This window comes from Tetrahymena thermophila (assembly GCF_000189635.1).
Source record: "Tetrahymena thermophila SB210 genomic scaffold scf_8254392, whole genome shotgun sequence".
Lineage (NCBI taxonomy): Eukaryota > Ciliophora > Oligohymenophorea > Hymenostomatida > Tetrahymenidae > Tetrahymena > Tetrahymena thermophila.
This window is the reverse complement of record NW_002476175.1, coordinates 70,325-83,174: the sequence shown is the minus strand read 5'-3', so window position 1 is coordinate 83,174 and position 12,850 is coordinate 70,325. Positions and strand designations below refer to the sequence as shown.

The 12,850-nt window shown below is 22.7% G+C and overlaps 5 protein-coding genes across 5 annotated transcripts; 3 read left to right on the top strand and 2 right to left on the bottom strand. All coding sequences in view use genetic code 6, as the record gives it.

The window, feature by feature from the left end:
- Positions 1-309: 309 nt before the first annotated feature.
- On the top strand, positions 310-1,596 carry TTHERM_01151610 (normocyte-binding protein 2a, putative; the record flags this gene model as incomplete). Its single annotated transcript, XM_001030093.3, has 6 exons — positions 310-316; positions 372-424; positions 534-659; positions 815-940; positions 1,091-1,443; positions 1,512-1,596. 6 exons carry the CDS (start codon positions 310-312, stop codon positions 1,594-1,596), a joined length of 750 nt encoding a protein of 249 aa, XP_001030093.2.
- A 1,105-nt stretch (positions 1,597-2,701) lies between these two features.
- TTHERM_01151600 (40S ribosomal protein S8-2) lies at positions 2,702-4,588 on the top strand (the record flags this gene model as incomplete). Its single annotated transcript, XM_001030092.3, has 2 exons — positions 2,702-2,950; positions 4,211-4,588. The coding sequence occupies 2 exons, from the start codon at positions 2,702-2,704 to the stop codon at positions 4,586-4,588; spliced, it is 627 nt and encodes a 208-aa protein (XP_001030092.1).
- A 1,204-nt stretch (positions 4,589-5,792) lies between these two features.
- Positions 5,793-8,369, bottom strand: TTHERM_01151590 (hypothetical protein; the record flags this gene model as incomplete). The annotated part of the gene is made up of 8 exons (XM_001030091.2): positions 5,793-6,083; positions 6,149-6,268; positions 6,329-6,427; positions 6,509-6,750; positions 6,820-7,336; positions 7,392-7,554; positions 7,657-8,255; positions 8,337-8,369. 8 exons carry the CDS (start codon positions 8,367-8,369, stop codon positions 5,793-5,795), a joined length of 2,064 nt encoding a protein of 687 aa, XP_001030091.2.
- A 1,352-nt stretch (positions 8,370-9,721) lies between these two features.
- Positions 9,722-11,862, bottom strand: TTHERM_001151573 (protein kinase; the record flags this gene model as incomplete). The annotated part of the gene is made up of 3 exons (XM_012800050.1): positions 9,722-10,737; positions 10,918-11,194; positions 11,293-11,862. The coding sequence occupies 3 exons, from the start codon at positions 11,860-11,862 to the stop codon at positions 9,722-9,724; spliced, it is 1,863 nt and encodes a 620-aa protein (XP_012655504.1).
- Positions 11,863-12,505: 643 nt separating this feature from the next.
- TTHERM_001151571 (hypothetical protein) lies at positions 12,506-12,820 on the top strand (the record flags this gene model as incomplete). The annotated part of the gene is made up of 1 exon (XM_012800049.1): positions 12,506-12,820. The coding sequence occupies one exon, from the start codon at positions 12,506-12,508 to the stop codon at positions 12,818-12,820; it is 315 nt and encodes a 104-aa protein (XP_012655503.1).
- Between the last annotated feature and the right edge of the window lie 30 nt (positions 12,821-12,850).

Below are 12,850 nucleotides of genomic sequence, written 5' to 3'. Positions count from 1 at the left end.
AACCCCAACCCCAACCCCAACCCCAACCCCAATTTTATTAATTTTTAATATATGCTTTTTTGAATTTTGATATTTTTTGAAAATTGAATTAGCTAGTTAATAAAAAAGGAGCAGTAATAAATGAATCTTTTGGTATTTTATTTTTGAATTTATTATGAAATATATTTAAAATAAATCATATCAATTAAATCAAATCAATAAAATCTTGATTGAAAAAATATAAATTTTAAGTTTTAATTTTAAAGAAAATACAACGACAAAAATAGATTTGAAAACAATAGTAAGTAATTAAAGATAAGCAAAGCAATAATGAATAGTAATGATTTGAATGGCTGGCTTGTTCAGATATTTACCCTTTATTTATTAATTAGGTCTTTATTAAGAGAGAGTTACAAAAGTATTTGACAGACTTTAAAACATTTAAGTAATGATATTTAAAAGTTCAGAAAATAAATAAATAAATTATTAATACTAAAAATTCTTAATATGGTATTATAAATCCAATTTATTTACTTATTCATTTAAATCAAAAGACCAACGTAGATTCTGAAAGATAAACAAAATGGAAATTCGCTTTATCCATTATTGAGAATTTAGAAAGAAAAGTTGATGAAATATATACTTCTAAAGTGGACAAGTTTGAAGCATTAAATGATAAAGTAATTCTATATTTGATGAATATATTTTAATAAAATTTAAGGCACATACAAATATAATAACAATTTAAATGCTATATTTTGTATTTAAGAATAGACTATGTCAAAATTTAAAATGCTTTAAAATAATTTATTTATTTATTTTAAATTTTATTAAGATTAAAGCTCTTTTTGATCATCTTCACCAACAAAAAACGATATAAGTGAGACTTGACACAGAAGTTTAAGAAAATATTGAATAAACTAAAAAAAATTGCGTTAACCTTCTAGATAGTTTCACAAAGGTAAATATTAAAATATATCTTTTTTTAAGATGGAAATTATTGGTTTTAAAAATTAGTTTGTTTTTAAAATTATTAATTTATATGATAAGATATGTAGAAAATGCTAATTAAATAATTTTTATTTCTATTTATAATTTTTTAATTGAAAAGGAAAGAGAAGATAGTGAAAGAAGAGTATACTAGAAATTGAATACTTAAATAGACAATTTAACTATCGAAATTTAAAGAAATTACTAAGAGAGAACAGCTTCTTAAAACTATTTATAAAGCTAACTTGAAGATGAGCTTCCTCGTTTTGAATAAGAAATTAAATAAGAGAGCTAATTTAGATAGGATTTAGAATAAAGAATCTATTAATAATTTAGTGAGTAAATTTCAGAGTTAAAAGAAATGTTCGAAGTTGAAAGAAAAGAACGTGAATAACGTGAAGAAGAATTAATTAATATCCTTAAAGTAATCTATACTAAAGTAAATGAAGCTATTGCAAGATGCAAAAGTGACAGGTAATTTATTAATTAACTGATGATATTAATTTCAAATTAATTTTTTCTTAAATTATGATTGATAACAGAGAAAAAAGTGAAGAAATGTTAGTCAGACTTGTCGAATAAGTAATTGAAAAAATCAAAAAGGAATTAAGCGAGTCAGATTATTGATCTAACAAACAAATGTTTTTTTCTCATTCATGTGAATATAAAATTTTAAAACTTATGATCAACTTACTGCATGAATTAATAAAGAATATCAATAGAATTATAAATAAAAACATTAGCATTTTTGAGACATAAACCATCCTTTCTTTAAATAAAATTAAAGATATGCTTTAGTATTTTTCTGATTAAAATTTTGAAATTAATAATTATATATATCAATCATACTGTCTTTAAATGATTTGTTTGTACTGATAAATTAGTTTTCAATTCATTATTATTAATTATTATTATTTTATATTTTATGCGAGCTTAATTTACAAATCAATGAACGAATTTAATGAATCTGTTTAGTTACTATTTTTGAAATAAAATAATTTTATCTAAATTAAAAAAATTTTACACAATATAATTTATTTAAGATTAGTGAGGATAATTAAATAAATTAAGAGAAACTAATTTTTAATTAACTTGCATTGATAAATAGACTGTATTATTTATCTTTATTATACTATAAACATATAATAAAAAAAATAAAACAAAAGTTTATTGATTTATTTAAATTTTATAAATAAAATTATTTAACTTGTTTGTTGAATGAGTATTGAGAATACTTAGTTATTTTGGAATTAAAGTTTGCATGAGAAATATGAGCATAATATTTTAATTTGTATATGTTAATTAAACAATCAAATCTGATATGGAAATAAATAAATTAAGAGGTATAATCAGGAAGGAAGCAAATAAATAATTTAATGAAAATAGGTAATTATGGAATAACTTTAAATGGAAAATCCAAAAATATTTTAAAATATTATTTTTTCATATAGCTAGGTCAGTAAAAGACAGTTATGAGGAAATATGAGAATGCGATAAGCAAAAATGGTTGCCAAATTGAAGGATTTGCAGGGCAAATTAAATTTGAAAAGAAGTGGGGGTAAAATTAAAGACTTATGGGGAGAAGAGAAATTTTGCAAAAGGGTTAATATTGAAGGTGTATTTAAGAAAAAGGATATAAATAAATAAAGAGGTAAATAAAAAGGCTTTTTAATTAAAAGAAAAAAGATTAAAATAAAAGAAAAGCAAAACAAATTAAAGATTAATAATCAAAATGGGTATTTCAAGAGATAGCAAACACAAGAGAAGAGCCACCGGTGGTCGTATGCCTGTTCACAGAAAGAAGAGAGCTTTCGAAAAGGGCAGACCCATCAGTATGACTAAGTTAACCACCCAATCTACTACCATCACTGAAAAGAGAAGAATCAGACCCGTCAGAGTTAGAGGTGGTCACTTGAAGTTCAGAGCTCTCAGACTCTGCGAAGGTAACTTCTCTTGGGGTTCTGAAAACATTACCAGAAAGGTAAACCATTCTTTTTATTAATACAAATTATTTTATTCTACAATCGCGAAGATAATGAAATTCTACTATATTAACAAATGTTGATTTCTAAGATGCCGCCAAGCAGCACATTAATTACATTTAGAAATTTTCTTTTTGCGTTTTCCCTAATTTTATTATATCAGATCATCATCTCCTACTCAAAAAAAAAAAAATCTATTTTATTATCGATGAAAACAAACGAGCAATAAAGTTGAATGTTTTGAAATAAATGTCAAGATGAATATTTATAGCCAAATAATGATATAAATCTATTAACTTCTAAAGTAGTGTTTCTATGATTACAAAAATTGGTATTTGCGCTTTTACTTAGAAAACAGATATCTATCTTATCAATCAATAAATTTAGTAAAATTGTTCACTAAGTACAAAATAACAAATCTGTTTAATAATCCAATGACAAAGCGTGAATTCTAATCATTAAAACAATTACTAATTACCAGACTTAGTCATAAACATTAATAGGTTAAGTATCAGGATGAATTTGATAAATAAATAGTTAGGCATTCACTCATTCATTCATTAATTAAACAGAGACAATTAATTACATTTTCCTACAAGCATCAATCAATTAGCATTTTAGCTTTTCAAAAATATCTGAAAAAAACTAATAGTAATCTCAAAGGGCAAGAAAGTAAAACAAAATGGAAACGACAATTAAGAAAAAACGTTTATTATAGGAATCTAAGTGCTAGGAGAATTCAATAAATGAATTAATCATTTTTAGCTAATTAACTAACTATTATATTTTTGTAAAGTATATCAACTATTTTAAATTAAATAGCTTAATTAAAATATACAAAAATATCTAGAATCTTTAGTAGCATCCTTAAAAACTTTAATAAGCCAAAACAGCAAATGAATAACATAAAAAAAATCACTAAAAATTTAGGCTAATACCTGCTAAATTTAAAGCAATTTAAAACAATTTCTCTTATTAACAGACAAACTAACAAACATTAGGATTAAATATAGCTGTTATATTTAGATAATTAGTTGATAACTTAAGTGAAAAAAAACAATTCAATTTTTTTTTTGCACACCTTGCATCGATAATAATAAATATTTTTAGAATTTTTTCTTTTTGAGCATTCCAGTTAAATAATAGTAGCTAGTGTGCTGTTTCATCTGATTAATTTATTAGAATTTCATCGCATTATCTATCTATCTAAATAAATAAATAAACAAACACTAATAATAAATTTAAATTTAAAAAAATAGACTAAGATTCTCGATGTTAAGTACAACGCCACTAACAACGAATTGGTCAGAACCAAGACTTTGGTCAAGAACAGTATCGTCGAAATCGATTCTACCCCCTTCAGAGAATGGTACAAGCTCCACTACGGTATCGATCTCGGTTTAAAGAAGGATAGAACTGTCCTTGGTAATAAGGAAAAGTCTAGACACGTCCAAAAGAGAGTTAAGAGAACTAAAGCTTAAGCCCTTGAAAAGAACATCGAAGAATAATTCGTTTCTCAAAGAATCTTAGCTTGTATCACCTCCAGACCCGGTCAATCTGGTAGAGCTGACGGTTACATCCTCGAAGGTAAGGAACTCGAATTCTACATCAGAAAGTTACAATCTAAAAAGAAGTGATTAAGTTGAACATATTGATCATTAAAATGATAATTTATATATGAGAAAATATATACTCCAAGATTATAAATAACTTAAATATATATCTCATTTTTTGTCAGTAACTCGTTTTTAATGCATATGTTTATCTAAAACTATTTAAACTATATATTACTCATCACCTTACAATTCTAAAATCCTTTCAAATATCTCCTCCCTCCTCTTACTATTATTTTAACTATATTAACTTATATACTTATTATGTTTGTTTTTGTATGTGCTAAACTTTTTAAATAAAATCAATTGCTTATATAGTAAGCATTGTATCTATTTATCTGAATTTACTTTCAAGGTAATTAATATATATGAATATATCTATCTTTTTTAATTTCATTATTTATTAGTTAATTCTGTTGCTTGCATGTAATTTTTGTTCATAAATGAAAAAGCAAGCGGAATGAAATGAAATCAAATAAAAGTAAAAAAAATATCAATTAATTAAACATTTAAATTGAAAATATAATATATAAATAAATATTTCTTACTTTTTGTTTATTATTTTTATAAATATTCAATTTCATAATTTTAATTGAAAATTAAATATCTTACAAAAAAATTATTTATTATTAATCTAAGATTTCTTTTTTTAGCTACAGAGGAATTATTTTATTCATACAAAATTTTACATACTCTAGTGAGGAATGCAATATCAAAAAAATTAAGAATTTTTGAATTTTTTAAAAATTTATTGATTGCTTCAAATTAATTTAATTAAAACATTTTATTTACTATCCCTCTAGAAAAAAGTTTTTACCAAAATTCAACAAAGAATTTGAGGTCTTGAAAAATTATCAGATATATTAAAAAACTTAGAAGAATTATTAATTGAATAATTAATTTTTTTAAAAATTAAATTTAACTTCAAACATACAAAATAAGTATAAATAAGATGACAAATTATTTAAACAGATTTTTATTTATTTACATTGCTAATAAATATATTATATATGTGTATGTGTGTGTGTTTGTTTGTATGTATGTAAGTATGATTCAAAATGTTTAAGATTTACTTATCATTCATTTAATTTGTAGCTTATCATACTTATTTGTTTGTTTGTTATTTAAATTTTTTTTAAAATAAAGTTTTAAATTATAATTAAAATTGAATTGTTTAAATATTATATCTCTCTTTGAACACTGATAAAATAAAATTAATATCTAAGTCTCAAGCCAAGAGCAAATCCTTCTTAAGTACTTGAACACTTGTAATTTTCCATTGATAGTCAGCATTCTCTTCTGTTTCATCAAAAATACAAATTACTTAATATCCATTAGTCATAATCCTTTCTAAAGATCCATCTTTTATTATTTTTTCATCTTTAGCATCTACGAAGCAATGGTTAGTTTAGAAATATATTTAGAAATTAAATTCTGGCTAGTTAGAGCTATTAATTTCGCAAGAAGAGAAAACTGGCTTTTCTGTGCCCCAAATTCTAGAAAATTTAGGTTTCATTTTCTTTTTTAAATTAAATGAGTGAATTAATTTTTTTTAGAAACTTAAAATATTAATTAATTAATTACTTATAATCCCCAAATATTCCAAACTGCTCTAAAGTATCCTAGAGCTTACTCTTAGACAATATTATCTACTTCATATATCAAGCCCTTAAGATGAGCTGTGTAAACGGTTTCAAATGTACTCTAATTAATTATAAAGTATATAGTTAAAAAGGTTTATGAAATATATAATTTATGAAATACCTTAACATGTTCTTCTAAATCTTCAACGCTGAATTCTTTATCATATTTTCTTATAAATTCTAAACATTATTCCATTTTAGTATTCTTCTAAGTATTATCCTTTTATTTAATTTAAATGTCAATTAACAAATCATTTAGGAATATATGAAAATAGATCTATCGATCTATTTATTTATTTACCAGTAAGAAGGCTGCACCACCGTAAAGGGAGGTAGCATTAGATGCCATCTAATCATTATAAGATTCTTTTATGCCTGATGTGCTTTCTTGAATTTCTTCTTTACTCTTTTTCATCTCTTCTAATATACTAAGATCGATTATAATACGTCTTTTATCTTCTTCAGACTTAATACCAAAACCGAATATTTGTTAATTATTTAACCACCACAATCTCATTTTTCTTCTCATTTATTCCTTAGGATCTTTAGAAAAAAATAAATAAATTCATAAATTTTTATATTTGGTAACAAATAAAAGATTGATTAATTTACCAAACTTTGCAACAGTAAACATAGTCAACCTTTCTTTTTCTGATAACTTGCTTAAATCAACTTATTCTTTGTTTTTCATAAATTGGTCAAATTCGTCTTTAAGACAGAAAATGTGATGACGGTAGGCTTTTCTACGATAAGCCTCAGTTTAGCCTAAAAAGTTTTTAATTGTTTCTGCTCTATTCCATCCAACATGATTTAATAACCTAATTCTTTCTAATGCTTCAGTTTCATTATTAATTTAAGTATTCTTCTTAACAGGCATATCATCTTCAGGTAAATCTTAAAGTATAGCTAATCCAGTATTAAATTAATTTAATTATCTAAACTTTTCTTGAATCTAATCGTTGTTAAGTTCTTCCTTGGCTTCTTCAGGATCTTTTTTAGTTTCCTCTTCCTTACTTTCACTTTCCTGCTTATTTTCTTCGGTTTCTTTATAAATAATATTGCCATATTAATCTTACTCAAATTCAACATGTAATTTTCCAAACTATTTATCTAATCTGTGTTTCATTTGCTTTTTTTTAAAAACTTTAATTACAAAAGTATTCTTACTCCTATAAAAACTATACCTTATAAAGTTCCCATCTAGTCATAGTGTAATAATCAGGAAGTCTTTAATGAAACATTTTTTAGAGTTCATTATGCAAAATGGGAAGTGATTAATTTAATAAACGTCTATTATATCCCAAGTTAACCATCAAGGTTTCATAGTATTCCATCTTTTATTCTAAACTAATAAATTAAAAGCATAAAATTAAATAATTTTCTTAAATCTATTTTAAAGGCATTTCTATAATTTAAATATATTGTTTATAATTATTTAAAAATCTTTACAGTTTTTTATGGAAAACAATGCACTTGATCATTTAAAGTTTAGCTGCAATTCTACCTAATATGCTATTTTGATTGAAGTACATATAATACATTAAATCTACTTCGTCTACTTCTTCTTATTCTGATTAAAACTAATTGATGATTGCAATATCCATTTCTGTTCTTTCTTCATCAGTTAATTTATCATACTTTGCTCTCTCTTTTATTTCTTATGCCATTTTTTTCTCAGTTAAATTTTTTAATCTCTTAATCCTGTATCTTTCGACCCAATCTCTGGCTTCGTCCATGGTCTAAAAGATATTAAAGTTGTTAATTTTTTCATATATTTTTTTAGCTCCCATTTTTTCTTCATTTTAATCTTACTCTGTTTTATTTTCTGTCTCATTTTAGTTTTCTTTATTTTAAACTTTTTTATCATCTTATTTTTCTTATTTTTATGCTTTTTAATCATCGCCTTTTTTAGCATCCTTTTAATCATTCTTGCCTGTATTGCTGAAACTATAAATTGGTTAGTATGCTAACTTATTTTAAATTATATAATTCTATTTCTTAAGCAAGCTGCTTTTGCTATGTAAGCGATCTCCGCTTATAAGAACTTTCTACTTATTTTAAACATGATTAGCAATCAAGTAAATTTATTTTAAAAATTAAAATAAAATATAAACGAATGAAAATATTACCTAAAGATTAAGCTAAAATAATTTTCTAATCATCTTATATTTATAAAAATTAATAATGCAAAGACTGACTGGCTTATCTTTTATTAACTGATTTTAAAATAGAAATTTTAGCTCCTACAAAAGATGTGTATTAATTAAGTAGATGAAGATACTTTTAATTTAATCCTTTATAAATCTTTTCTTTTTATCTAATTATTTTTCGAATTCAATAGAATATATCAATCAAACAATCTTTCACTTTAAATGAACAAATTTCTTTATAATTTAATTGATGTCTTTCAATTAGCGATTACATTAACTTTTTCCAGAAAGTTTATTTACCTTCATAAAATCTGTTTATATCTTCCTTATAAAATTTATAAAGTAAAGGAAACTCTCTTAACTAAAATTTGCTTAATTTTGTTATACCACAAAAATTAAAATTCCCTATCATTGAATTATTTATTTTATAACATTATTAGATAGATAAATATTTTTTTATTTAACTGCTAAGATTTTACTGTTCAACTAAATAACTGAAATACAAAAAGTATTTATCTGCAATGCTATTTTAACTCTTAAAAATCGATAAAATGTTCATATATTTTCCCTTAAATCAATACTCATAACTTTATTTAAGATTAAAAAATATTAACTTAACTGCTATAATTATTTTTCGATTTTAAGGATTTGTTCTTTATTGATTTAAATTTGCTGTCTATAATTCTAATTTATAAATTTAAAAATAATTTTAAAGAATTTTTAATTTAAATAACTAATTATTAAGGGAAATCAGTTTAAAATATTAAATGAAAAATTAAGTTTAATCGGCCTTATAGTATTTAAATTCAACAAAATTTGTCTTTTTAAGGAAAATAAAAAAATTAATAGATGGTCTCTTATTTTTAAAATAGAATTTTCTTTTTCTAGATTTAATTTAAGATAAATTTTAAGTACAATATAAAAATAAATTAATTATTTTTGTATTATTAATTGAAAGTAGTAATAAAGCATAAAAAAATATGACAAATTTAAATTTAAATTATTTTCTATTCAGAAAAATTAAAATCTTTTATAATAAAAATATATGAATTTTTTTTAATTAATGAATATGTTTATGAAATATTTAAAATAAAAACAATATTTTAAGTGTTTATATATTTTATTTGAAAGATGATATTCTAAATGAATTTGAAGAAAAAATGTAAATTAAGAATTTTTGTTAATTATTTATTTTAAATAAAGAGATTTATCAAGCAAAAATAATTAAAAATCCTTAAATACAATATAAATTCATAATAAATCTGATAGACTATTTTTTTAATTTTTAGAAACTAAAAAAATTTTATGTAAATGCAAATAAATACTTTATTAATTAATTAACAAACCAACTAACTAACTAAATTTCATCTAGGTCCATTTTGTGCTAATTTTTTAGTTTACTTTTATGATTGCTTTAAGGTTTCTTATATTTTTTTACTTAATTCTATCAGTCTTTAGCTCACTGATAATCCAGTTATTGAAGCATTAGAGTTTGCTGATTTTTAAGTAGGAGTAGATTCTAATTTCTATGCACTTTCACTTTCTTTGATTTTAATTCCTATATTCTTTTGCAAATGCTATTTTATATCTACATTTTAATCTGATTCAATATTTTAATCTGATTGTTGATTACTTTTATCTTTTTCTGGCTCATTTATTTAACTTGCTTAAGAACTAGATTAAATTTAATTTTTTTTAGGTAGTTAAGGTTAAAGGTTTGAGCTAGATAATTGCTATGCAGAAAACTATTATTTAAATTACAATGCATCTAATTTACTAATAGTATTTTCATAGTCAATATTATTGGCACTAAAATGAGATTGCTAAAATCCATTTTAATCATTTTGAATATTTTAGTTATTGTTTATATTTAAAACATTGCTTTATAAGTTAATCTTTTATTAATTTTAAGTATTGTAGATTTATAAATCACTAATCGGCTATTTTTAAGGGCTAACTCTTTTTAATCCTCCAGACTGCTGATCTTGATTTAGGTTTTCTTTTTATGCAGAACTTTATGGTTATGCACCAACAACTATTTCATGTAAGTTATTTAAACATCTTGATGGATGAAGTTGGGTTGGTTCAACTTGGTATGGAGGAGCTTATTTAGCTAAGGGCTCATTTTGAACAGTCCTTATAATCTATGCCCAATCTAATCTAGTACGAGGGTCATGATCAAGCATTTTTAAAAGAATATTTATAAAAGGAACTGAATATTTGCCATGAATTGATTAAATTAAAATCTATAACTAATCAGTTTTCAAAGTGTTATTTGAATAAAGAAGCTCTTTCACATTTTATAAAGTAGCACATTCCAAAATAATCAAAGCAAAATTCCAAACATCAAGTTTGTAATGGTTCTTGAACTATATTAAATCTAATTAAAACAAAAAAAATTAAATTTATATTTTAACATTATAATTGATCAATTGATTCTTACTTAATAAAGAATTATTAGTAACTTAAAAAAATATTTTGCTTTCTTATAAGCATTTTATAAATATCTATTAAGAAATAAGTCCTTCTTTATATGTTAATAGTTTATAATGTTATTTACCATAAGAATTAAATTCAGGAGGAAGCATCCCAGTATCTATAAGGAGACTTTAGTTATTCTTTTAATACTGGTAATATTTATCAGCATTCAAAAGCTAGTTATCATAAATTCTGTAAAGAAGGTATTCGTCATCAAAAAATATGCTAGCCTTATTTAGTTCTCCATGGTGAATTTTTTGTTCCATTAAAAAATTCATCCCTGATGCTACTTCTTTAATTAGAGTCCATAACTCTATTTCAGGATAATGCCAACCATTATCTCTTCTCTTTTAAATCATCTTTTATGTTTACAAATAATTTTATTTGTATAAATTTTCATAATATTTTTTTTCGTTATGATTAAAAAATATTAATTTCAAAATAACGAACGAACTACCTATTCAAGAGAAGTAAAATTATACTCAAAAAAGACATTAAACATTTGCTGATTAGTCTTTTAATTTTAGTGCGATTTTTTTATATAAAAAAATATATTTGGATGCCTCATTTATATCCTTTGTGCGAAGTTTTGAATAAATTATGTAGGTATTGTTTTTGATGCTACATATTTAACGTATGGATGCAATCTATATAAAATTAATTTTCCTAAATACTCATCTTCAATCTAGTCTACTTATTTTATTTCTTCGCATTTTTCTATGATTAAATCTTTTTAATGCATAACAGGCGCCTAACCTTTCACCTCACTCATTAAAAAATATGAAGTCTAATTTTATCTATTAAGTGCTTTTATTTATAAGTTAGTATTATATTTTATTATATAAAATGAATAAAGTGTTTAAATCTTAGATTAATTGTTTGTTTTATATTTAAAATTTTAATATTTAATTCTTTAGTACTTGTTAAAAATTGAATTTTTACTGTCAATAATAATCAATTTTAATCTAAATCGTTTATTTTGTTAATTATTTTCTACTTTAAATAGATATTAATATTATTTTTACATTTTTATGCACCATATTTTTTCACCAAAATTAAAAAATATTTTTATATTTATTTAGATATAATTAATAAAAAATTTTATTAATTTTTAACATTTTATTTGAATATTTTAAATAATTAATAATTAATTGAGGTATATTAATAAATAAATATATTTTATTTTTTAATTCTTTTTTATAAAAATTTTCTTTTATTGAGCATATTCTTTTAATATAAGTTTTTAATATTCTACAAAGTAAATACTTTATAATTTTTAATATTAGAGGAGATAATTCTACAAAAAAAAAGAGGAATGAGTATTGAAGATAAAAAAAAAAAAATTTAGAAACATCTGAATTCTATTTTAAAAATAATAAATAAAGAAGAAGATGTGAAAACATCATAATAGCTCTTTAAACATGTTATAGATTAGCTAGAAACAAGTGTTGTCAGTAAACCTTTAAAATAAGAAGAAGTTAAAGATGTTGCAGATATATCAATTTTAACTTGGAATCTTAATAAGATTGAAAAAACATAACAAAAGCATATAGAAAGAATTTGCTAATTGATAGTGGATATAAATGTAAATATTGTTTGCTTCTAAGAAGTTAAAGACGCAGATGCTCTTACATAAATGAAATAAAAGTTAAATAAGAATAATTAAGTTGATGAAATCTGGGATTGTTAGTACGAAGTAACTGGACCAGGATATTAGGGACCTGAGATAACTGCATGCTTATATAAAAAAAAACTATTTAAATTAAAAGCTGTACTTTATGGAAAATAGGATTTTGAATTTACTAGAAAGCCTTAAATTCTTTATTTTGAAAAGGATGATAGAATATTTACAGTTTGTAACTTTCATTTAAAAGATGGCTCAAGTGGAAAATCATCCTTAGAAAAATTAGAAAAAGAGATTTCAAGCCTTAGACCTTTTTCTGAGTCTTTACAGAAAGATAAATAGGATGGAGATCCTTTTCTGATATTGCTGGTAGGAGATTTTAATAAAAATT